Source organism: Poeciliopsis prolifica, unplaced genomic scaffold, assembly GCF_027474105.1.
Source record: "Poeciliopsis prolifica strain line A6 unplaced genomic scaffold, Auburn_PproV2 SCAFFOLD021, whole genome shotgun sequence".
Lineage (NCBI taxonomy): Eukaryota > Metazoa > Chordata > Actinopteri > Cyprinodontiformes > Poeciliidae > Poeciliopsis > Poeciliopsis prolifica.
The window spans coordinates 5,373,105-5,395,872 of NW_026562396.1; the positions used below are offsets into that span (position 1 = coordinate 5,373,105).

At 40.1% G+C, this 22,768-nt stretch overlaps 3 protein-coding genes across 3 annotated transcripts; 2 read left to right on the forward strand and 1 right to left on the reverse strand.

The window, feature by feature from the left end:
- The first annotated feature begins 62 nt into the window (after nucleotides 1–62).
- On the forward strand, nucleotides 63–4,195 carry bloc1s6 (biogenesis of lysosomal organelles complex-1, subunit 6, pallidin). The gene is made up of 6 exons (XM_055045092.1): nucleotides 63–201; nucleotides 326–434; nucleotides 1,515–1,674; nucleotides 2,520–2,607; nucleotides 2,698–2,784; nucleotides 2,863–4,195. The coding sequence occupies exons 2-6, from the start codon at nucleotides 380–382 to the stop codon at nucleotides 2,980–2,982; spliced, it is 510 nt and encodes a 169-aa protein (XP_054901067.1). The 5' UTR covers nucleotides 63–201; nucleotides 326–379; the 3' UTR covers nucleotides 2,983–4,195.
- Nucleotides 4,196–11,972: 7,777 nt separating this feature from the next.
- mibp2 (muscle-specific beta 1 integrin binding protein 2) lies at nucleotides 11,973–14,274 on the reverse strand. Its single transcript, XM_055045263.1, has 8 exons — nucleotides 13,997–14,274; nucleotides 13,525–13,615; nucleotides 13,273–13,321; nucleotides 12,857–13,046; nucleotides 12,706–12,777; nucleotides 12,506–12,612; nucleotides 12,333–12,424; nucleotides 11,973–12,256 (listed from the first exon to the last, which is right to left on the reverse strand). The coding sequence occupies exons 1-7, from the start codon at nucleotides 14,020–14,022 to the stop codon at nucleotides 12,339–12,341; spliced, it is 621 nt and encodes a 206-aa protein (XP_054901238.1). The 5' UTR covers nucleotides 14,023–14,274; the 3' UTR covers nucleotides 11,973–12,256; nucleotides 12,333–12,338.
- A 3,423-nt stretch (nucleotides 14,275–17,697) lies between these two features.
- On the forward strand, nucleotides 17,698–22,767 carry LOC129369422 (uncharacterized). Its single transcript, XM_055044800.1, has 5 exons — nucleotides 17,698–17,727; nucleotides 20,117–20,245; nucleotides 20,585–20,762; nucleotides 20,869–21,083; nucleotides 21,276–22,767. Exons 2-5 carry the CDS (start codon nucleotides 20,153–20,155, stop codon nucleotides 21,579–21,581), a joined length of 792 nt encoding a protein of 263 aa, XP_054900775.1. The 5' UTR covers nucleotides 17,698–17,727; nucleotides 20,117–20,152; the 3' UTR covers nucleotides 21,582–22,767.
- The last annotated feature ends 1 nt before the right edge of the window (nucleotide 22,768 follows it).

Consider the following 22,768-nt stretch of genomic DNA (forward strand, 5'->3'; position numbering starts at 1 on the left):
AATGAGTCGTCAAAGGGAGCCGGATCCGTCGCGCTGGCACCCTTCGGAACGTGATCACGTGATGACGCAGAGGTCACATGACGATGTCTCATGCTACAACAAATCGCAAATATCCGAATTTGTCTGTTTTCCTGCGGGCCTAACACGCGACCCGACAGCTTCCGTTCAGCCGGAGCCGAACCAGGAACCCGCCCGGCCGAGGTAGTTTTCAGTTTTCAGCCTCTGGTCCAGTGAGGACTGTCGTGTTCCTGCCATTTAAAGAAGCTCAATGAGCTAGCCGCTGCATTTCTTTGTGACTCATATGCAGGCGTTTGACTTATTTCAGGTCAAGCTGCCCGCTCGACGCTACTCGGTTGGTGGGTCAACCGAGTAGCTGCAGATGGAGGTGGAGGGGATGGGTGATGAAGGACATTCGTCCCAGAACGAACTTCCAGGTACACGGACAGTGAAAACATGTCTCTGCACAACCCGTGTCCGTCCATTGTCCGGGGCCTGCGTGCCTCTGCGCGGTGCGACACAGTTGCAGCTTTGTTTCACAGCACAAAGCGGTTTGCTTGCACGAATAGAGAGGAAAGCTTCAGGAAGACGGCAGGTATTTTGTCAGGTTGCCACGTGTTTAGTTTGGTCAGAGCAAAGCACTGAGCTACATTCCAAGGAAGATTACAACTACAAGAGACCTGCCGAGGAACAAACTAATACCTCTGTTGTCCAAATCCCTGCTCAGATTTGAGTTTCCTGTATTTCAGCGTCTGACACTTGCAAATAAACATTGAGTTTGAAGGTAATAGATTTGCACTGATCTGACTGGAGCTACAGAATTGCAATGCTTTGGAAAAAATATTCAAAGTTTTGTTCGCATCCTTCCACATGTTTGCTGCTGTGCCCTCGCAGCTGGTGGCAAACTGTGAACAAGGACTCTTGTGACTCTCCCCAAAAAACTACCTTTCTGTCTATTTTCCTTTAAGAGCAGAACCAATTGAGTTCACCGCAAATAGTTGCCCTGTCAGCAGCATCTCCCATCCGAGCTGCGGGTCTCTGAAGGTCCCCCAAAGTTACCACAAGGCAGCTGGATTAATATTAAAATCAGATCACTCACACGAGTGGAATTAAGATGCCTCTCCACATTTTGATAAAGAACAGACAAAGACAACTTTTATCAGCTCACACATTCAGAATAGTTGTGAATTGGTGTTATGGATCTCTTTTGATGCCGCTCATGTGAAACACTTTTCAGTTGTGGTGGATGATGGAGAAAGAATCTTAATTGGATCTTTTTTTTTCCAGGAGAACTCCAAATAAATGTTTTAAAATTGTTTTAGCATCAACTGCATAGTCTAATATTTAATTTCATGAAAAATGTGTTGAATTCTTATGTTAAAACAAAAATATTAGTAAAAGGGTTGCCTTCCAGATTGTAAGAATGTCGTAAGAAGGTTATGACCACCTAAGCCTCACTAACTGTATGAGTATACGTCTGCATGATGTTGTTTGAGCTCTCTGAACTTGCTTGACAGATCTCGGGGCAACGCAGCAGCTGCCAGCGGATCTGCGAAGCTCCACGCCTGCAGAGAACGTCTGCGTGAGTCAGAAAGCAGTGGACAAACTCACTGAGGGTTTCCTCTCCCACTACCTACCAGATCTGCAGAACTCTAAACGGGCCCTGCAGGAGCTCACGTACGTCTCTGCATTTTCTGTGCTTTGATGGTTTCGCTCCTGTTCGTAGTGCAGAGAAAAAGTATACAAGAATATGCAAAACATGTTTTGATGTGCACAGCATTCAGTTGTCTTGATTGATAATTTGCACAAGAAACAAACAAGAGTCATGCAAAACATAAAATACAGATCAGCTTTCTGTTGTCGGTGCTTATTGTTAGTTTCTGTGCAAAGTGATGAAACTATAATCATGTCACATTAAAACATGTTGATTTTCTATTCTGTGTTTATTTGATCTGGATTTTTTCTAAACAAAAGAAAAGAGACTCAGTACTTCAGAGTGATCAATCTGTTGTAAATCCCCTTTCGACTCAACCCAGAACTTTCCATTTCTTCATTTTCAGCCATTTCTTGTTCCTTGGGGCTTTTTCAGCTTTAGCTATTAATAAATGGTTTCACCCTGAGTTCTTATTGGCCTCTGAAACATGACATGTTCATGGTAAAGTCTGTAATAGTTAGCTGAACATTTCCCAAACCATGACACCTCTTACACCATGCTTTTCATTTCCTTCTAAAAGAACCTCATGGTTTGGGTTCAGTGAACTTGTCTTTGTTTCGTCGTACCATGTTTTCTGTACAGTGCAGCGGCTGATTTCAATTTTTTATTTGTGACCTCTTTAGGTTGCTTGGCAGACATAGAAGTCTATTTCTATTTTCATCTCACCCTGCTAAACCCTACTCATCCAGTCATCAAAATTTGCCGCATCTGGTCACTTTTTTTATGCTTCTGATACAACTTTAATCGATAAAAACTTCTCTTGCTTCTCCTTTGAACGATTCTGTGTTTATTTCCTCTTTCCAACCAGACAAAATCAGCTGATACTGTTGGACACACTGGATCAAGAAGTCACCAAGTTCAGAGAGTGCAACACCTTGCTGGACCTCAACTCGCTGGTGTGAGACTTAAAAAAAAAAAACTAAAAAAAATCTTTTTCTGGACTCTGTGGATCAGAACGGAGGACTAACCCGTTTTGTCTTCTTCAGTTTACAGAGGCCAAAATTTACCAGAACAAGCTGGTGAACATAAGAAAAGAGATGATCATGCTTCATGAAAAGACAACTAAGCTAAAGGTACTGTCGCCGCGAAAAGAGATCTAAACGGGCGTTGACTGCATGTTGGGTAAGTGTTTGGTGTTGTTGGATTTTCAGAAAAGGGCTCTGAAGCTGCAGCAGCAGAAGCAGAAGGAGCTGCTGGAGAAGGAGCAGCAGCGTGAGCGGGAGCTGGAGAGGGAGAGGCAGCTGATCGCCAAACCGGCTAAAAGAACGTAGAGATGTTGAAGAACCGCTCTTTGGGGCTCGCATGTCTTACTCCGTTTACTACATATCGCCGATCAATGACACAGACCTGTAACCATTTTCCAAAGGGCTCATTGGACAGTCGGAGAGGCAGCGCGCGGTTTCAATACGTTTCAATACAGATCTTGTGAGAATCTGTTGAGGAACTTGGAGAAGCTCCTCCGCATCTCCTGCTTAATCAAATTTATTTCCAAACAAATTTATCTACACTATATACACGCAATATCTGTACATAAATAAAGTTGTTCTCATGACATCCTGGGGATAACGTTATGCCACTTTAAGCTGCGGTTCTCTAAAAGTCTTGAGAGTTTTGATTTTACTTCCCTCGTCATTTCCATTTTAAACATGTTGCAGCCGACTTCCTCCTTGTTCAGCCTAGTTTGTCACAGTTCCAGTTCGTTTGGACTCACTCTGACTGTTCGGGCAGATTTAGCTGTGTATCTATTTGCTTTAGTTGTGTGACGTATCGATAGAAGCACTCATGTCTTGCTCGAATGGCCTGTTCTCTCATTTTTTTTCAAGACATTTATGGATTCTTGAGCAAAAGTCCCTTCATATTCTCAAACCTAAAAAGAAATGGAAAGGAAATTCCTCAAGGAGATTTCTGTTAACAAATTTGTTTGGGTGCCAACATTTAGGAGAATGGTGTTTTGTTTTTTGTTTTTTTATTACTACAGAAAGGTTGGGTTTGTCAAAAAATAAAATATTACATCATTGTGCTGCAATGAAAGGTAGGTTTATGTTAATACTTTTTCCAGCTGTTTATCAGTATGGATTCATATATTGGCCTTTTTACATTTACTAAACGCCTTGTTTCTTTGGTATGTTGTGGAAAATATTTACACTCCCTTCTGAATTTACTGCTTGTCCAGCAGGAGAAACAGTTTTGAACAGATCAGGAGGTTTAAATATAAAACAATATTCACCGAGGCATTTGGAAAATTTCAGTTCAGACCTCCTTAAATCTGCGGCGCACTTTGGAAAATGGTTTCCTGAATGAAACACTTAATGTGGTGCTTAGTAAATAGGAAAAGTAAAAAGCTTGCAGAACCTCGATTTCGGTTGTTCCTGTCTGACTCAGCCAAGGACACCATAAACCAAAGACCTGAACTACGTCATCCAATGCTGTTTGACTTCTGACGATGCGTATGTTTGTGAAGCAGAACAAATCATCCCTGACTCTTTGACAGATGATAATCTGGGAGAACTTCTGCATCTGCTGTGTTTTGTCAAAGTGTCTAATATGCGTTGTACTATGGGCCGAAAGCCCCGTTAGTATTGAATGTTACAGAAGAAATGTGTTGTGCAAATGTATTTTTTTTTTTCTGCACTAAATCTGACTGTGGGTTGTGTACTATGACAATAGATGGTAAAATGTACCAAACTGTAAACGTCACTTCCAAATCATATGTATTTTTTTTTTTTTTGTAAAGGCCTTCTATGCACTAGTTTTGTTTTTGTTTGAAATTCTAGGGTTTGTAGAGTTAATAATAAAAGCAACATAATCACTAGTTTGGTGAGATTTTTCTCTGGTTGTTGAATAATTTACGGTGTTTGTCAAAAATAGAAATTAAATTATCAAAAGTCTTTTTTTTGGTTGTTCGTTCTGAGAGACAGAACTCATGTTATAGTTTCATTAAACACAGATTGATATATTTTAAGCCTGCATGTAATAAAAACCCAAAATGACAATATTGCATACTTTAGTCCAAAGAACTGAAAAGTGGCCGGCAGCACTAACTCTGTAGTTTATACAGCTAGTGGACCAACGGCAGCAGATGACCCCAAATAATCACATTGTATGGAAAGTCAATGTTGGACCTCAAGCAGCCCCTTCAGACTGAGACTTTTAATTGTAAACAGAATGAAAATTATGCTTTTGTCTGAAAATAGCGTGTTAGATGCTTTTTCCGTCCTCCGCCCAGGTGAGACACTTGACTGTGTCCTGGATGTGTGGTGATTCTTGAACCTCTGACTCCAGCTGCTGTCCACTGCAGCCTTCTCAATCTCCCCTCTTGGATTATATTTATTTCATCATCCTTTTTCAATTTTTGTGATCCTTATGACTTGTGCACAGTTTTTTTTCTAGCAAACATCCACAGTCAGTTTTCCATTCACATGTTGAACTTGGCAGTTTCCCCCCACGGTCACGTTTCCCATAACACCACCGAAACCTAATATTTCGGTAATATCAGTTCTGCTGGTCTCAATGAATATTTAAGTGTCTGAGAAGTCATTTTTGTTTTCTTAAATGTAAACTCTGAGCTGTAATGCTGATTTTAGCTCACTAGGTGGCAGCAGAGAACCGCTCCTCTCTTTGCCCAAACATGCTCATGAAGCAGAAGTCAATGCTGCACGCTTGAGGCAATGCACTGTTATAACTTGGTTAACATGCATCCCCTTAACATGTTGCGCTTCATCAGACTAACTTGTTTTTTCTTATTGGATGTTTTTTTTTTCTTAAGATCCAAACACAGGTAAAAAATAAATAAAAATTGACCAGTCACAAAACTGGACTTTGTTGACAGAGAAAGCAGGTTAGACTCTTGCTCTCAGTGTCTGCCACACCCACTTCCATTTCACATAAATCTCCAGTTTTATCCTCAGCTACTACAGCAGGAAGCTGAGTCAAAGCCCACAAGACTCTAAAATGCCCCCGCTTGGTTTGTCTTGGACTGTAACACTGGGTGGACATTAATGGGGAATTCTGAGGTCGGGGCAATTTGGCATCTCGCTGACAAAAGGAATGAGTAGAAAACACAGTTCTGAGGGCAACTGTGCAAATCTTTATTGTTTTTTTTTTTTTTTTTACATTCCAGCGTTTGAGGAAAAGTTATATTTTGTGACAAAAACAATCAGTGGAAGTTAGAAACAGTATGTGACATGTAGAACTTGGGTTTTTAGTCTTTTTTATTTTAGACATTTGGTGAATTGAGTTAATTAAATCTGGACTCTTAACGTCTTCAAATGGCTAAATAACAACCTGATGCAATTTCAACATCACAGAGTCCAAATAAGCCCTCAGCAGACATCCAACTTGCATCGCACCAAATTTTGATATTTCCTCGCTGCCCCTTTCTGGTGCTCCTTAATTATTATGGATGAACGTGTCTGTTGAAATTTTCAGGGTGAAGTCCCTGCGGGTTCAAATATGGGGACCAGCAGTGGTCTCAGTAAGGTCACTTCTGGCCTCTGTGTCATCTGAGACGGAGGTCAGATTTTTCATTCTGGAGCTTTTACTCTAGATAGGAATGAATCCGGTCCAGAACCAATAGAGTTGGCCTGATAACTTTTGGGTCAGTCAAAATTAGAAGGTTCATAATCAGAACAAAAGAAAATCTTTTTCTTCTCAATTTAAGTCTTCCTCAAACTTTCTTTACTCCTGACATTTGTCAAGTGAAAGTCAATTAAAAACAACAACAACATAAACTAAAACAATAATACCTTGATAAGAACAGAACCTGTTCCGTTAAACTAAACAGGTTATTTAAAACTGACTCTGTTCGTCTAGCAGATGGAGGCATTAAAGCTTCTTGGGGGAGACGGCTCGCAGGCACATTGTTTTCGGAGGCAAGGCCAGTGTTGTCTCTGAGCGTTTGATTGGAGAGCCGTCTCTACTTTTAGAAAGTTACCCGTCAGGGAAAACACAGCCTCCCCTCACCAAAGCCGCAGGCGAGTCACAGAGAGACGGAGCAGAAGAAACAGATGATGTTGTAGCCTTCCAGTCTGAGTAAACAGTGATTCAGATGGGTGAGGAGTGGGAGGCTGTGGTCTGCTGGAGACTGGCAGCTCCAGGCCTCTCCCAGACCCTCCACAACAGGATATGGTCCTCGGGGCCCACACTAAGATGCGTGGTATTATTATTCTCACCAGGTTTTACCATTTGGTTTGAGTGGTGGACGTTGAGCACGGTTTGTCACATGTGAAAGGTTTGGCATGCAGTGCTGGAAAACACATGGCCTGTGGTGTTTTTGTCCAAAGCGACGGTGAATTAGGTGATTTTTCCCTTCTGCACCATGCCTTATGTAACGGTTCAGAGTCAGATCAGGATGAGTGGGTAGTGTGGCAATGAAGACGTTTGTAATTAGGCTTCTGTGACGCAGCAGATGGCACAGAGCAGCTATTTAAACAGTTCACCACGTAACCAAAGCAACTTTCCAAAGCAGCAATTTCACATTTGAATTCAGAGAGATATTTTCTCCCTCACTTACGGAATAACCGAATAACCTACTGCCATTGGAAAAACTAAACATTTCAACTTCCTGCATGTTGATAAAGGAAGGAGCAGCCATTTGCTGTATTGATCAAACGAGACCACATCTGCAAAACAAGACGTTTTGGAAACTTGGTGATTTGGAGCACGCCACTGTTGATTACATAATGGTATAGAGAAAAGGCAGCCATGAGCTCAGACATGCAATTTCTTTCTCACATCATTCTTGGGAGAGTTGTAGGAGCATTTCCAAACAACTTGAAATACGTCATTTTAAAAATTATTATTCTCAAAAAGAAAAGCGTTTTAAACGGCTGCACATCTTTCCAGGGGGGAATTTCCTGGTACATTCATCCCAAAGTTAGACTAAGCAGTGTACATGCAACAACAACAAAGACATGCATTTTGGGCTCCAAAGTCAATTGTACAATTCAGAGCCAGCAGGGCTTGTTCTGATAGGTTGCCAGGTGAAAAACTCTGCAATGAAAACAATGCCAGGCTCTGGAAAACTTAACCACAAGACATTAAAACTGTGTTTTATCTTTTTTTTTTTTACATGTTTTTTTTTTTTAGTAAAAATGTAAAACATTTTACATGTTTTTAATATGCAACACATTTAAATGAAATAAATAAATAACTAAATATTGCAATGTGGCATCAAAGTCCACAACTTGCCATAATCTAAATCCATTTTTAGGGTAAATTTAACCCATATTCACACAAAAAAAGGCTTAAATTCCAGTGGCCCATTCTTATGTCCTAAGGTTTAACTTCTTGGCTGACGTGTTTCAACGTTTTCATAAAAATCTGTCTTCTCGTGATGCAACAGATTTTGAGAAGCGCGGCAAGATATCCACAGAGCATGATGCTGCCACCACTCCAGGGACGGTGTTCAGACATTTCATGTCAGACAGTGCAAGAACAAAACGCTGCGTGGCCTTTTTAGGCAGTAAATGCTTTCAACGTTGATCGGTCATTGCTTTGTGAGATACAACAGCAAATATTGTGCAGCCATAAAGCATAAAGTCCAAAAGGTGACCTCCGTGGCTGTAAGTCGCACTGCATTTCCTGCCAGTTCTACATGCCATTATTGCTATTTTGAATCTGAATGAATGCCTCTTTCAGAACGCTGAGGCTGCAACAACAACAGCACTGCAGTGTGGTCAGTTTAATATCTAACGCCATATTGGGGCTACGCAGCGTGCTGTTGTGTCTGCGCTGCGGTCAAAATCTCCCCAGACTGTGTCCGCTCAGAATAAACGCAGACGGAGGGGGTGAACCGCAGCAGATGTTTTCACTCCAGCCTCGCACAGGTGAAGTGTTGAGACCTGCTCAGCTCCACTGCCAAGGAGGTCCACAGAGACTCACACTTTCAAAACAAGTCTCTGCAGAAATGTTTATTTGTCACGAAACATTTTTATGGGCGGAAAAAAAAAAAGAGGCTCCTGTAAGACTGCTGTAAAAGGGATAAATATAGGAAAAACTGGTATGCAAATGAGAAGCTGTGGCTGAGAGGGTGGTTTGACCAAATAAATGAGCTCTGTCCCTGTTGTTTTCTCTGGTAGGAATTATGTTAAAGGGTACACTGAGATACTGTCAGCAGGACAGGGATATTGTTTTGAGACAGACGGCCACAGAGTTGCAGTCACCTCTGCTGCCAGGATGGTTAGCGGTTGCAGGGCTGTGTCCCGTCTGACCTGTGTGAGGTGGCGATGTGATAATCCAAACCGTAACTGTATGGAGTTAGAGGTCTGAGGCCAGGATTTATAGGGTTGTTTAGATGCTCTATTTGAGTCAGCCGCATCGCAGACGGTCGCTTCCTCCGCTTTTTGGACAGACCGAGGGGAAGTGCGTTGCAGATGGACGCAAAATCAGACAGACACACACACACACACACACACAGGCAGGAGGAAAGGCAGCAAACAAGATCCAGTCAGGGCCAGTACTCATCACCCGCAGTGTGGTGGTTTGGTGTGGTCCAGAAAAAATGCAGGGATTGTCATTGTCCACTCATGCAGCAAAAAAAGAAAAATGTTTCCTTATTAAGATTTGAATGTGAGCCCAATGAGATTCATTCTTTCTGTAAACAAGCCACTTCATAGTTTAAAAAAAGAAACATCTCCAGGTGGCAATTTGTGCCACCAGAAAGGTAAAACCAAGTACAAGTGAATCATCAGGTCTCCTTTTCCCCTGCAGGAGTCACTGTTATATAACTACTAATCTGAAGTGCCCAAGTCTAGACTGTCAAGCTTCAAGTAACACCCATTTTAAAATGACTTAGCTGCTGCTTGAGGAAAATTAACCCCCCGCCCCATAAATGTTCAGAGCTGGTGTTAATTCTGGAGTTGGCGCTTTACAAGTAGCTGTTAAGCTTTGACTTATATGAGGATGTGGGTGCAATTGAAATCTAAAACAGAACAACAAAGAGAACAAGAAGATATTAGCCTGAAGCACAAATTAAAGCGTGCAGCTTTAAACGTTTCTTTTTTGTGTGTGTTTTTTTTTTTTTTTTTTTGGTCCGAGCTCCAAAAGTGCAAGTTAGGCAGATATTTTGAGCTTGAAACCAAAGTAGGCTTTCCGAGAAAGATTCACCTATTCATTACGTGTGAGGCCATTTTGATGCAAAGCAAACATGGCTGCACACTTTTTCTTTGGGGTATATAAGCCTCTAATCTTCTGATGAGATGGAGGGCACTCTTTAATCAACATGTATTCATGAAACGTTCACAGTAGCCAAAGTGTGCTTCACAGTCAAAAGGAAAGAAACAAAACACTCACTCGAAACCGGAAGAAAATGAAAGCATCTAAAATCAAATAAGAACATGTACGAATATGGAAGATGCGTAATCAGCGCACACAAAATGTGCTGGAAAACAGTGGAAACAAATCCCAGTATTTATACCTCGATGTTGGTATTTTTGACTCCAAGAGTTGATTTTACAAGCTGCAAGAAACCTTTGTTTTTTGTTTTTTTTTTACAAGAAGAAGTACTTTTTTATTCCAGAGCATTTTTTTTAAATAGACAAGTTCTTTCCAACAATGTACAATAAATCTGATGCTTGTGCACAATAAAAAAAAGAACAATGTGAACTGTAACCGTAAAAACTAAAGCCTCAGAGTTTGAAAAACCTAACATTTGAGTTCCTGCCAAAACTTTGGGACACCAGAGGGAAAAAAAACAAAACAGAGCCAGGATAAATTTAAGAAAACATTCGTATGAAGTAAATACATACATCAAGACACACCAGATAGAAATATACGGTAATTGGAATTCTAAGTTTTTAAGAAAAGGCCCTGAGCTGCCAAATACAAATTTTGAAATGTTTACTTATCCCCATGCCGTTCCCATCATTTTTATGTGTGGTATTATCCAGAAGTTATAAATGGGTAAAAATAGTTGGAGGGCTGTCGATGCCTTTATGCCTCCATTTGAAGAATTGGAGCAACTGGGTGAAACACAAAAGTCCAGTGTGGTTTTTACTGTTACTGAGTTACAGTCTGTCTCAAGTCCTGATGCCAGAGAAACCATTTCCACTGCGCTGTGGTGTGTGAATTATGCAGGGCGCGCGTGTGTGTGCTTGTTTGTCCGCACATGCACGCAAAAATCTGAAGACTCAAAAGACATGTCGGACGGAAAGCTCTAAAAATATCAGCTTGCCTTGAGCAGCATGGCACAAGGATAAGTAGAACCTTCACTGCACTGAGAAAATGACCTCAAATATAGGCCAGCGGACGCTTTCCAACAAACAATATGCAGACCTCTGACCCACTTCCATACATGCCTGGCTGCATTACATAATGTGTTTCCATGGAGGCACCAGGGAAGGAAAAAGTGAAATTAATTTGACTCTGAGGGTCACGCCCACTGTCCACATAGTTCTAGATTTCTGTGGAAGTTCAACTTAGATTTGCACTTAGATTACTACAACAGCCAATACTGGCAAACACAATGCAATATCCTTAAAGTTGTAACTAAAATCTTCAAATAGGCAGCAAATGCCTATTTGAAGGCATTTTTTTGTAGCATTTTTGTAGTAGAAACCAAAATAAAAATCCATACACTGGCTATTAAAGTCAATTCAACCTCATCAAAATTATTGAGAAACACTTGCAGAACTAAAAGGAGTCATGTTCTTGATTGTTCCCTCAGACTACAGAGCAAAACAATCCTTCATGGATATCTCTGGCAATTTTGGTAAAGTGCACCATCCCTTTTGAAATAAACACTTCCACAAATCCTATTCTGTGCCATTTCAAGTCCAAGTAAATGAGTTTGCGAAGAAAAAAAAAAAAAGTCTAAAGCCTCAAAACTGGACAATATCTTTGATAGGATTGTTATGCTTTTTGGCAAATGAAGCCTTATGATGGGCATCAGTTCAAAACCAAATAACTGGTTCTTTACCCTGTAGAGAATTTAACTAGTCAATATCAGCAGGACACACATTTTACTCATTTCTGCACAATTACATCACTTGTAATCTGCTTTAAGTGCAGTTAGGGAAATATGCCCCACCCACCTTCACCCCCCACGTCTGAATTTTGAGTGTACTCCACTTCTAGTCAGGAGGCTGACTCATGACGTCACTTATCACCCGCGCCAGCTGCGGCGCAGATAGATACATCATGTTCTTATTATGACCCTGTTGACGTCGGACTTGGCAACTTTTAGGGGCCTCGGATGAGAGATTTTGTAACTTCAGGTCTTTGAGAACAAACTGTTTCAGGTAGAAGAAGAAGAAACACAAAGTTTTGGCAGAAGAATCATTTATTGATACATGCAGCATAGTGGAACCATGTCTTCAACATTTCCATCATCTCTCTTAGGAGTGTAGGTGGTAACAAAGCAATAAATACGAAAAGATGAAAAGTCATGCCAACGTTGTATGATGTAAAACTTCGTGTATAAAAAAAAAAAAGAAAAAAAAAGTTCTTGACAGTTAAAAACTGCCAGGCAAAAAGTAAAAATAATTAAGGCAAGACGGTCCTCTGGTTGCACTCTGATTACATAATTTTCTTAGCCGATCAGTTGACCTGAAACAGAACAACAAATCAGCAACTCATGTGGATTATGTGACTTCACCTCAAGACAGTCAAATGATTTTAGTACCTTTGTTTAGAGAGATTTCTGGATTTTGTTCAGGATGTCACCATAGACGAAGTTGAACAGCTGCTCCTTAGTCAAGGTTCCATCGAGCTGCACTGTAAAAAACGAAACACAGACTGTATTATATACTTGCACATCCACAGGCTGTCCAATCTTTTCAATAAACCCATACTTACAGACATCAACACCTGACTCTTCCATCATTTGTGTGTGTTTCTCATACATGGGCCAGACGTGGCCGTCGAACAGGCCAGGTGGGTCAGGCACCTTGTAGTTCCTCGAGCTGCACAGATAACAAAAAAAAAAAAAATTCAAAACAAGCTAAAATGATAAAGATTTCAAAACCAAAAGTTTCGCACTACAGGAGAGCACTTACCACCTCCTCTTTTTGCATTCTTCGTAGGGGATGGACATAAAGTAACGCTGGTTAAACACGTCAATCAAAGGCCTGCAGACACAGAAGCCGATTAGTATTTCTAAGCAAAGGTCAAGCTAATTATTTCAGGCGCATATGGTTGAGGACTTACTGATAGGTGTAAAGCAGAAAGCCCTCCACAATAAGGATGTGAGTCTCCTCGTCCTTGCTGCGATCAGACTTCGGCATAATCTCAGTGTCCAGGGTGTTATTAACGCCATGAGACTTTTCAAACTTCACTGGATTGTCCAGCCATGCGTAGATGGTGCTCATCATGGCGTCCATGTCCAGGGCAGTGATGACTAAACAGAGAGGCAGGTGGGAAGGAAAAGAGAGGTGTATGGAAAAATAGTAGAGTGAGTAAAAACAATATTTGAGTTTTTTTTTTGTTTTTGTTTGGGTTCTGTTTTTTTTTTTTGGTTTTAAATTGCATGCAGGTTACAAATGAGACAGCGTTACAGTATTTAAGCAAAAAACACACAGAAGCGCCCACAAAAAGAACACCCTTTCATAAAAACCCAGGCTTACCATCATACTGCTTAAAGCCATCTTCACCAACTTCAATCTGATCTTGGGGCTGAAACATACATTGATAAGATGTACCCAGGTACATTCTGCTAGGCCTGCACTATGCTACATGGAAGTTGAATAGTTTATACTGCATCTACGAATGCAAGTGGGCAAGGAGAGACAAACCATTGACTTGCGTTACTCAGACTGATCCCTGAGGTTGACTAGTAGCTACACAGTCCAAGAGGCGTTTGTGGGAACGGGGCTCACCTTGAAGAAGTCATCCTGGTGTACCACACAGCAGTTGGGAAGGGCCTGGATCAGCCGCTTGGTGAGGGTGGTCTTCCCCCCGTTGGTGACGCTGCGTGCGACAAAGAGGTGAAAATAAGACATTTACGCAAAACATGGCAAAGATGCATTTTATTGAAGAGGTTTCTGAAAGAGAATCATTTGCAGTGCGTCGTAAAATGAAGTGTTGCAGGGAATGGATGAGCCATCCGTTACTTTGTTATAGCAGTTAGCTTCTGCTTACAAATGAAACGCGAGCAAGTAATAATAATAATAATAATGATAATAATAATGCTTAACTATTGAGTTAGCAATATATTCCATAAGAAATTACATCCAACATTAAAACGTAAGTCAAGTATCTCATCGGATGCAATGACTACGCAGCCCCACGTGCGCCGTCCTTTTAAGGCCTCGCTAGCCTAGCCTAGCCTAGCCTAGCATCTTGACTCACCCGCCAATGCCGATGATGTACTTCATGATGCGGGATGGTAAAAGCTTGAGTCAGTCGTTCAGAGTCAATAAGAACCAGGTCAGAGGCACAATGATTCGACGGGAAGAAAGCTTAAAAGAGAAAGGCTGCAGCAGGAAACGTCAACTACTCGATTCCTCCATGGTACTTGAGTTTAGAGAGTAGGGTAAGAGCTGAGACGAGCTGTCACTCGGACCGCGGTCTTCCACCGAGAGAGAACCTCGTTGTTCCGTTGCTTCCACACATACTGAAAAAGGTCTCGCGATTGGATATTTAAACACTTTGAGATTTGCCGGGCAACCAATCACGAGCGAGGGTCCTCGTAGGTCATACTGGCTCCGCCCACCCAAAAAAACAAACAAACCACAGCTCGGTTGAGGGAGGAAAAAGAAAAAAGGAATAACACAAATATAGATGAATACTTAAAAAAAATAAAAGGAAAAACAATAAGCTCGTGTTTTTCGACATCTTAATTCTTTCTGAAGTTTTCATTTATGTTTAGTGGGCGCAGAAGAGGCTTGGGGAGCTGGGGAATACAAGTGCTTCTGAGAGAGACGAGTCCAGCCAGTCTCACTAAATGCTTCTGCAATGTCTTTCGTATAAGGCAAAACATTTATGAAGACAATTTTGGAAAGAAGGCCAAACAACAGATACACAAAGTTGACAGATTCTTGTCAGTAACTGGGAAATTGTTGTACTTCCTTGAATAGGTAGAAGACAGCAGACACCTTCAAAATGGTAAAATCTAATATGTGTAACTACTAAAAAATAAATTTAATAGAAGTGTTTGAGTGTTCACAGAGTATATCAACATATACATTCATTGGAAGAAATACATTATTATTTTTATTAATTTTATTTTATAGTGTTCTTACATCAAGTCATAATAGATGTGATTCAGTTCAGTTCAAAAATACTTTATTAATCCCAAATAGATTTAGTTTAACCTAAAGAGGACAAGACATCTATAGTTTGTGCATCGTCTTAATCTAATAAAGCGCAATTTTCCGTTTTAGCTTTGTCTTGTAATGACTGTGCATTCAGTGAGTTTATACCATTGAGGACAGATTGAAATACGTTTTTTAATCTGGGAAAGACCAGATCCTTTTTTATTGCATCTTGGCTCAACAAAGAATTGACATAACATTTGAAATATTTCATTAATTATTTTCTTATCACTTCCTTTTAATGAGCATGACTTGTAAGAAGGGGAGTAGAGGAGGAGATATTTTCCTCCATTGCGTATCAGGTTAAATGACGCCTCTTAGAATACTGTATTTTATTTGTATTTGTATTTTTATTTCAATGGTTGCACTTGACAACTTGCAATCAAAACGAAGACAAAGTTCACCAAGAACCAAGACTTAACATTCATTTGATTACCCCAAAATGAGTTCATCAAGAGGACTTTAGATGTTAGAGGGTGCTGATCATGCTCCTGAATGATTGGATCAGATTCTGACTGACAAATCTCAAACTAAACCCGGTGCATCACATGAGCTGACCAAAGATAAGTGAATCAGTCTGCAGTAAACGTTTCCATCATCAGTAAGTCATAAGAAGCCTTTTCATCTAAATCACGTCTCCTTTCCAAACCACCATGACAGGATGAACATCGTCACCTTTGCCAATGTGACTGAGTGACTCTTGGCAGTGAGAGGTTAACAAGTGGAGTTAATTCAGATTTTCACGCACATGTTAAAGATGATACAAGTGTACAAAGGTTGTGTTTTTGTCTTTCAAAGAATTTGCATAGAGCCCTTGCCACTCCCAGACACAACTCCTTGCAGCAAGTAATTTACCATACTGTACCCTGACCTTCATTTGACAGTTTATCCAACTATCTTCCTGGAAGACTCACATGCTTCAAGTTAGATTTGTCCTTTAAGCATTACCAACGCTTTTTCATGCAAGTTCACTGTGTATACTGCATATTCCAAATTTATCTGGAATTTATCTGGGATAAATTTATCCCAGATAAATTCCAGGATTGAAAACTGCTATGCTTGAAAACTGCTTTGCTTTTTTATCACATCATTTAATTTGTAAATACAATAAATTAAAAAGTCAGTGCACGATCCATTCTACTTCTATATCTATATCCAACCAGATTTTGCCAGCAGTGCCTCACAAAAGCATTCAGGCTTCAAGCTTTTTCCTAATTTGTCTCATTGCAGCCACAAGCTTCCATGTTTTCATTCAATAGATCAACACAAAGTAGTGAACAGTTGTGAAGTGGGAACAAAATTATTCAAATACTGGCAATATTTTCACAGATGAAAGGGTAGAAAGTGTGGCACTTGTACTTAGCCTCATTTACACTGACACACCTAAACAAAACCCAGCGCAAACAGAAGCTGCTTAATCAGGGGAACAGATTCCACATATATCAATCAAGTGTAAAGGCATAGCTGTGTGCTGTTCAATCGATCATCAGCTGGCAGACGTGAAAACCTACCAAGACTTGGCAAGGAGAGCCAACAAGAAGTCCTTTGAGCAGGTGACAGCATCATGCTGTGGACTGATCAGACTCAACAAGAAGACAGATAAAACTAAATGCTGGTAAATCCTGGAAGAAGGCCTTTTAGAAACTTCAAAAGACGGAAACTACGTTTCAGAAACTGGCCTGGGAACATAAAGAGCGTTTCTTTAGTGCGTCACGGCTCTTGCTGTGCTAATCTAATCGGTGAGGACATGATCTCGAAATGTGACGCAGTTTCACGTGAGTTATTCACCATCATTGATTTTTTTTGTCAGTGTTGTTGTATGCAGCAATGATAGTAGCTGAGCCCTCCAAACCATCTTTAAGTAAGACGGAGGTTGGAACCACAAATGTTTTCATTCCTAGAAAACCTTGAGCTTATTAAACAAAATACCAATCATTTTAGTGAGGAAATCGTACTCTGGATGAAACAGGCAAAGGTTTGGAAATAATGTGTAATGAACTACTGCACCTCTTCGTGAGCATCACGTACAAGATGCCAGACACAAAACAAACAAGCGTCTCTGAACACATTCCTGTTACTGACGTTTGCTTCACCAGCATGCAACTTACTGCTCTCTCTTTTGTAAGGAAACTTCCAGTCTCATGACAGTTTCCTGAGGTTACACCAAAATGCTGCCTATATGCTGGGGTTTACACCCTCAGCAGCCCTCAACTATGAAGATGAAGGGGCCAAATGTGGGATTCAGCTCAGCCTGTAGGATTTCTTTTTACAGTTTTGCATCCTTTCATTCTGACAATATGCAGCAGACTGAGTGTGGAGTTTAGAGGTACATTGATTTAATAATCCAAAAAGGTTTAAAAATGTATTTCATCTCTGACTACAAAGTTGAACACCAACTTCTCTGCAATAATTTGCATAAATCAAGTTTTTCTTTTCAGACCGCCAAAAAAAAAAAATATGTACAGTATCTAAAAGATGTGTTGTGTTGGTATGTAGTAGCCTTTTGAATGTAAAGTTTCTGAGATACAGTTGAATTTGATCAAACAAAGCAATGGTTAAATCTGAAAGAAAAAAGAAAAACATGAGAGTGCATGTTTGAGAGCATCCTTATACTGCATTCGGGGGCTTGTTCGACTGATTTTGTCACACAATTCCTGTTCACGTGAGCATGATACATATTTGCCTCTCTGCATTCAGTGTGGCAAGTCTCTGCGTCACTGTGACGGACTGGTGACCAGTCCAGGATGAACACCGTCCCCCAAGAAGGTAGGCAGCATCCTCCATCTCCAATACGCCCAACTCTGTAAGGAGTATTAAATGGAGCTTTGCAGAAACATTCATGCTTACTCAAAATGACAGACACGAACTGAACTGCTTTGTTTAGTTTGTGTCTGAATGTAAAATGCTGACACATTTTCCAGTCAGTAAAATGCAGCGCAAAAATTCCCAGCGGCATGTCGAATTGTTTTGAAACATGTGAAACACCATGCTGCAGGCTCTAATATGTCTCAGCAAAATGAATAACACTGTGCATGTGTTTGATAAGAAAATTATTGCACGGGATGAACATCTACAACCGTGTAAGACAAAAAAAAATGTTTCATATCAACCCATTAAGTAGTTTCAGGCTATTTTACCTTTGATCTGTTTCGGGGACTTTTATTAATTGATTTGTAAGAGTGAAATCATACACACTGTATATGTTTCCCATTTCTGTCTAAAGAAATTGGTCATAACTTGCTTTGCATTGATTACATACAACAATAAGAAGTCTAAGTTTCTTCTGAACTTAGACTTCTAAGTTCAGATGGAGGAATAGGGGGATTTTCAACTGCGTCAGTACAAGTTTATGGAATACAATTAAAGTGTGAGTTATGGACAAATGTCCATATAAATGAGATGACACACTTATGCAGTTTCACGATCCTTCACTATCTATTCCTTGAACTCCAGGCGCTGTGAAGCCACAAGACATTTCTACAAAGACAGTCCTCTCTAAATGGTTTAAGGCTTCCTGTGAAACTTTAAGAAATCTTTTTTATTCTGTGCCAACAGAGGTACGTGTTTTCCAGCCGCTGTTATATAAGAGACAACTGCTTATGTTTGAGAGTGGTACAGCTCTGTGAGTAATCAGCTTTGATTTGTTTTGAAGGGACACTTTTTGGTTTTTTTTACTTGAATATCAAATTAGTGTCATGCTGGACTCGCCCTGATATAAATGCCTCATAAACTTTGGTATGTTACGTAAAATTACTTCGTCATACCCCAAATTTAGCAGAATTGAAGCTTGAAACAAAAAGTTAAGTTGTTGTTTAGGTCAATTTAATTCAGTTCAGTTTATTTCAGTGGTGCTAATTCACAACAAACATAAATGCTTTCACTTTTACAAGAAAAACAGATCCACAACATAGAACTATCCACTCTAATAACATGCAGTTGATTGATTAAAATTTATTTATTCCAGCTGGACAAAACTTGGCAGTCAAATTGACTAATTATGCCTGCTGGTAAAAAGTTTTCCATGTAGGGAAATCCAGCCAACTGCAGTCAATTAATGTAGACTAATTAAACATGAATGTAACCTTTTACTTATGAAGACTGTAGAGTTTTAAAATGAGTGAGCCATCTTGAAGATTTTTACTTGCTTTAGACTTTTTCAGCTTCTGTTTTTGTTTAATTCTTCTCCAACATCTGACCGCCATCTGCTGGCTGCTGTGTGAGGTTTTCCTTTTTATGATCAGCCTCAATGTCAGTCTAACGGAGAGCACATCGTTAAATAAAGGTTTGGATGTGTTCTAAATAGAAATTGAAGAAAAAAAGAATTGCTCTTATTTTACACATAAGTAGGAAGGAAATTGAATATTTACAACATCATGAGAGCAACACTAAAACAGCAAAGGAACCCAAAATATAAGCAGCAATCAATCAAAATCTTGTAGCTCAACCAAAGGGAGAATGAGAAAGTTTTGGAAGAATATTTGCACCAAAATAGGGATCATAGCAATTAAATGGATGGACCTTGGAAAACAACTGGATTGAATATTGAATCACAAGGCATTAAGCAAAAACTTTTGTACAATGACAATACCTACATCAAATACAAACACAATTTTACAGATCAATTAAGTGGGGAATATTAACAATTTGGCAACACAGTCAGCAAAAAGTTAAATTGACAGAATTCAAAGGAGAACTGGTGATTTCAGAAATGCTGAAATCCCCTGCAATGTACATGAAGGGATGATGACAAAACCTTTCCAATGGCAAGCACATACTGGCCTTAATACATGGAGAGAGAACAAATCGATCATGTGACATTGTGGTTTTGTGACAACCAAGAAAATAAACACAAGCAGCAGGACTCCATGGAGATCTGCTGATAAAGACAACACAGGGTTCTTCTTCTAAAACAATGTTCATTCCGCTTACATGGTAAATTGCTGCTTCGTGTTGGACTGGACTGTGAACACACCGCCTTCGGGCATTAACACTTTCTACTGACAGAAACCTAACATATACACTTACAGCTTAAATAAATGCAAACAAACATACGAACTCACTGTATTCTGTTCATAAGGCCAGTTAGTAATAAAAACTAAATTGGCCAAGCCTTTAATTAATTTGTAATTTGTTTGTATTCACTCCTGGCCACAAGGTGGGGCTACTGCGCCGTTCAGTTGCTTGCCGACCAATGTGGACTAAACAAAGGAGGAGGAAGAAGAAGAGCAGAAGCAGGCGAGGACAACAACTTTTGGAGAAGATGGAAGACACTCAACCTCGACAAGTAATGAAATATACTTGCAGTTAACATAATTTTGTACCTCAAGAGCAGCATGCGTCTCTGCCGAGTTAGCGTCAGTCAGTAGCTAGACAAATATTACTCCAATCAAATGCATTTGTACCAAGTGGTGGTTCCTTATTGTACTGCTAGCTCCTCGACCTAGCTACTGTAAATGTGTTTGTATCATTACATCATCACAATTAATCAAATAACATCCTATTTTTACCGTCCAGGCATTTCGCGTTTCGTTCAAAGCACTTTGTGGTCACCAGGTTTTGCCAATTGCAAACGTAGACGCGACATTTTGAACTAAATGACGCTTTTCTATATCTTTTTCCTAAGCTTCACGTCACCATCCAGAGAGGAATGACCTTCCCTATCCTGGAGAAATGCATGACCTGCTGCTTCCCAGGCCTGTATCACTGTCCCTTTTGCACGCCGGCCTTCTTCAAGCCTGCGAAGCGCTCCAAAGTCATGCTCCATTTAGAGTATCACCTAAAAAGAGCCTGTCATGTTGGAGGTGACCTGCTGCTTTTTTGTTTTTTGCTTTTTTCATTTTCAAGGGAGCGAATGAACAGATGTCACAGTACTTTATCCACGCTCTCTTTTGTCGGTCTGTTTTTCAGAGTACACGATCCATAAATGTGGACTGGACTGCGCCAAACGACCTCATTACCATTGTCTGTTCTGCATAGCCATGCTGGGAAGCAAGCACGACTTCAACAAACACATCGAGTTCTGCCAAGAGATGCAGAAGAACCAAGACAACCCACAGGATGGAGCTTCATTAGTTAACAGAGCCAAAATGCTGGCTGATGGAGAGAAAGCCTCATTTTTCATGGTAAGAAAACTGATAGACATTTAACGTAGCCAACAAACCCTCTGGGAACTTCTGATTAACTTAATCCAACTCCTAAGGTGTTGCATTCAATGTTTGTCAGTATCACTTTATAAAAGAAACTGAAAAATACAAGAGTTATTTGAAGGAAGTTTTGTAGATAACACCTGACTTTTGGTGTGGATGTCTCTGCAGGAGGCCCATGATAGCGAGAGTGAAGACATGGCTCTGGATTCTCTGAGCAGAGCGGAGCAGGAAGGGCGCAGCAACTTGTTGGGCATGGCGATCGGCGACGATGCTGCGGAGAAAGAGGGAGCGTTTGGTCAGCTGGCCGTGACCAAACGGGACAAAATGTTGCAAGTGAACTTGGACAAACCTCAGGACTGTGACGAGTTCTACTTCATGAACCTGGTGAAAATGTTCAAAAAGTTGAGTCCAGGAAAGAAGACCGAGGTCAGGATGAAAATAGAGAGGGTTCTGTTTGAAGCAGAGTTCGTATAGAAGTTTGACATTTCTTGTTGATCTCGAGGAGAAGACATGAGTTAGCTTCATCACTGCACATGATTGGAGTCATTGGATCTGTTATACTGAATATTTTGCTTCTAACAGTGTTTTTTTTATTGGCCCAGGCTACTTCCTCCTAAACATTTTGCTGTCAAAACCAGTTATTCACTGGAGTACTTGCTGAGGCTCATTCTGGTAGCAAAACCTGCAAAATCTCAGCAGTCGAGGCAAAAATCGTAACTACTTCCATGTGCAAACACTTTACGGCATTTCGTACATACGCTGCCAAAGCGAGATTTGCATTTCAAAGCCTTTTCAAATTTTATGTCACTTTAGGCTTATAAAAACATCAAGATTGTAATGCTTTGAATGGGAATAACTTCAGAATACACACGGGTTTCGAAACCTGGCAGCATCAAGTGTGGAGGGAGATTTTCTTACACTAAGCACCTCTTTGCACTCCAAAGAGGTTACAGATCATGGCTAAATTTTTCCTAGTGTAAAATGTCACACTTGTGCGAGGTGAAAACTCGTAACAGGAGATATAAGGCCTGTACTGTTCACTGCAGAGATGGTCCTTAATCGAATATTTGTGCACTAGAGACTGAAGATCGACGCTCAGATACTCAGTTGCAGGACAAATCTATTACTGCTGTTCCTTTAAGGGCTGCACCAGTTATCAAGCAGCTGTGTGTCCAACCTGAATGTTTTTCATTCAAAATAACTTCCTATCATGACTTAACTCAGACCATGTTCAATGTTTTAACCTTAGGTGTTTCTCTGTCACTGTTGCACATCAAAGATTGTATTGACTTAAAAATGGCTATACAATGGATTTATTCATAATTCTAAAAATCTTTTCATACCATAAAGATAACCAAATGTGTGAATTTGTTTTTTACTTTTCATTTAATGTTTTGTTTTTTTTAGATTTGTATGATTGGATTAGCTTTTTTTTTTGGAATTGCCTTACAAAATTAGAAAAATCTGCAGAACATCAAGTCTAACTCTTTATACACACATAGAGGGATGATTAACTTTCTGCACAGTGAAAACTTGCATTAAACACATGCAGGACTGACTTAACTTCTGTTAAGATTAGTTCATTTCGAGGTTAGTTTTTGAGGCAATGAATGTAAAAGAAGATACAAGTGAAACTCCTGAAATAAATTGCTAAGTTTCAC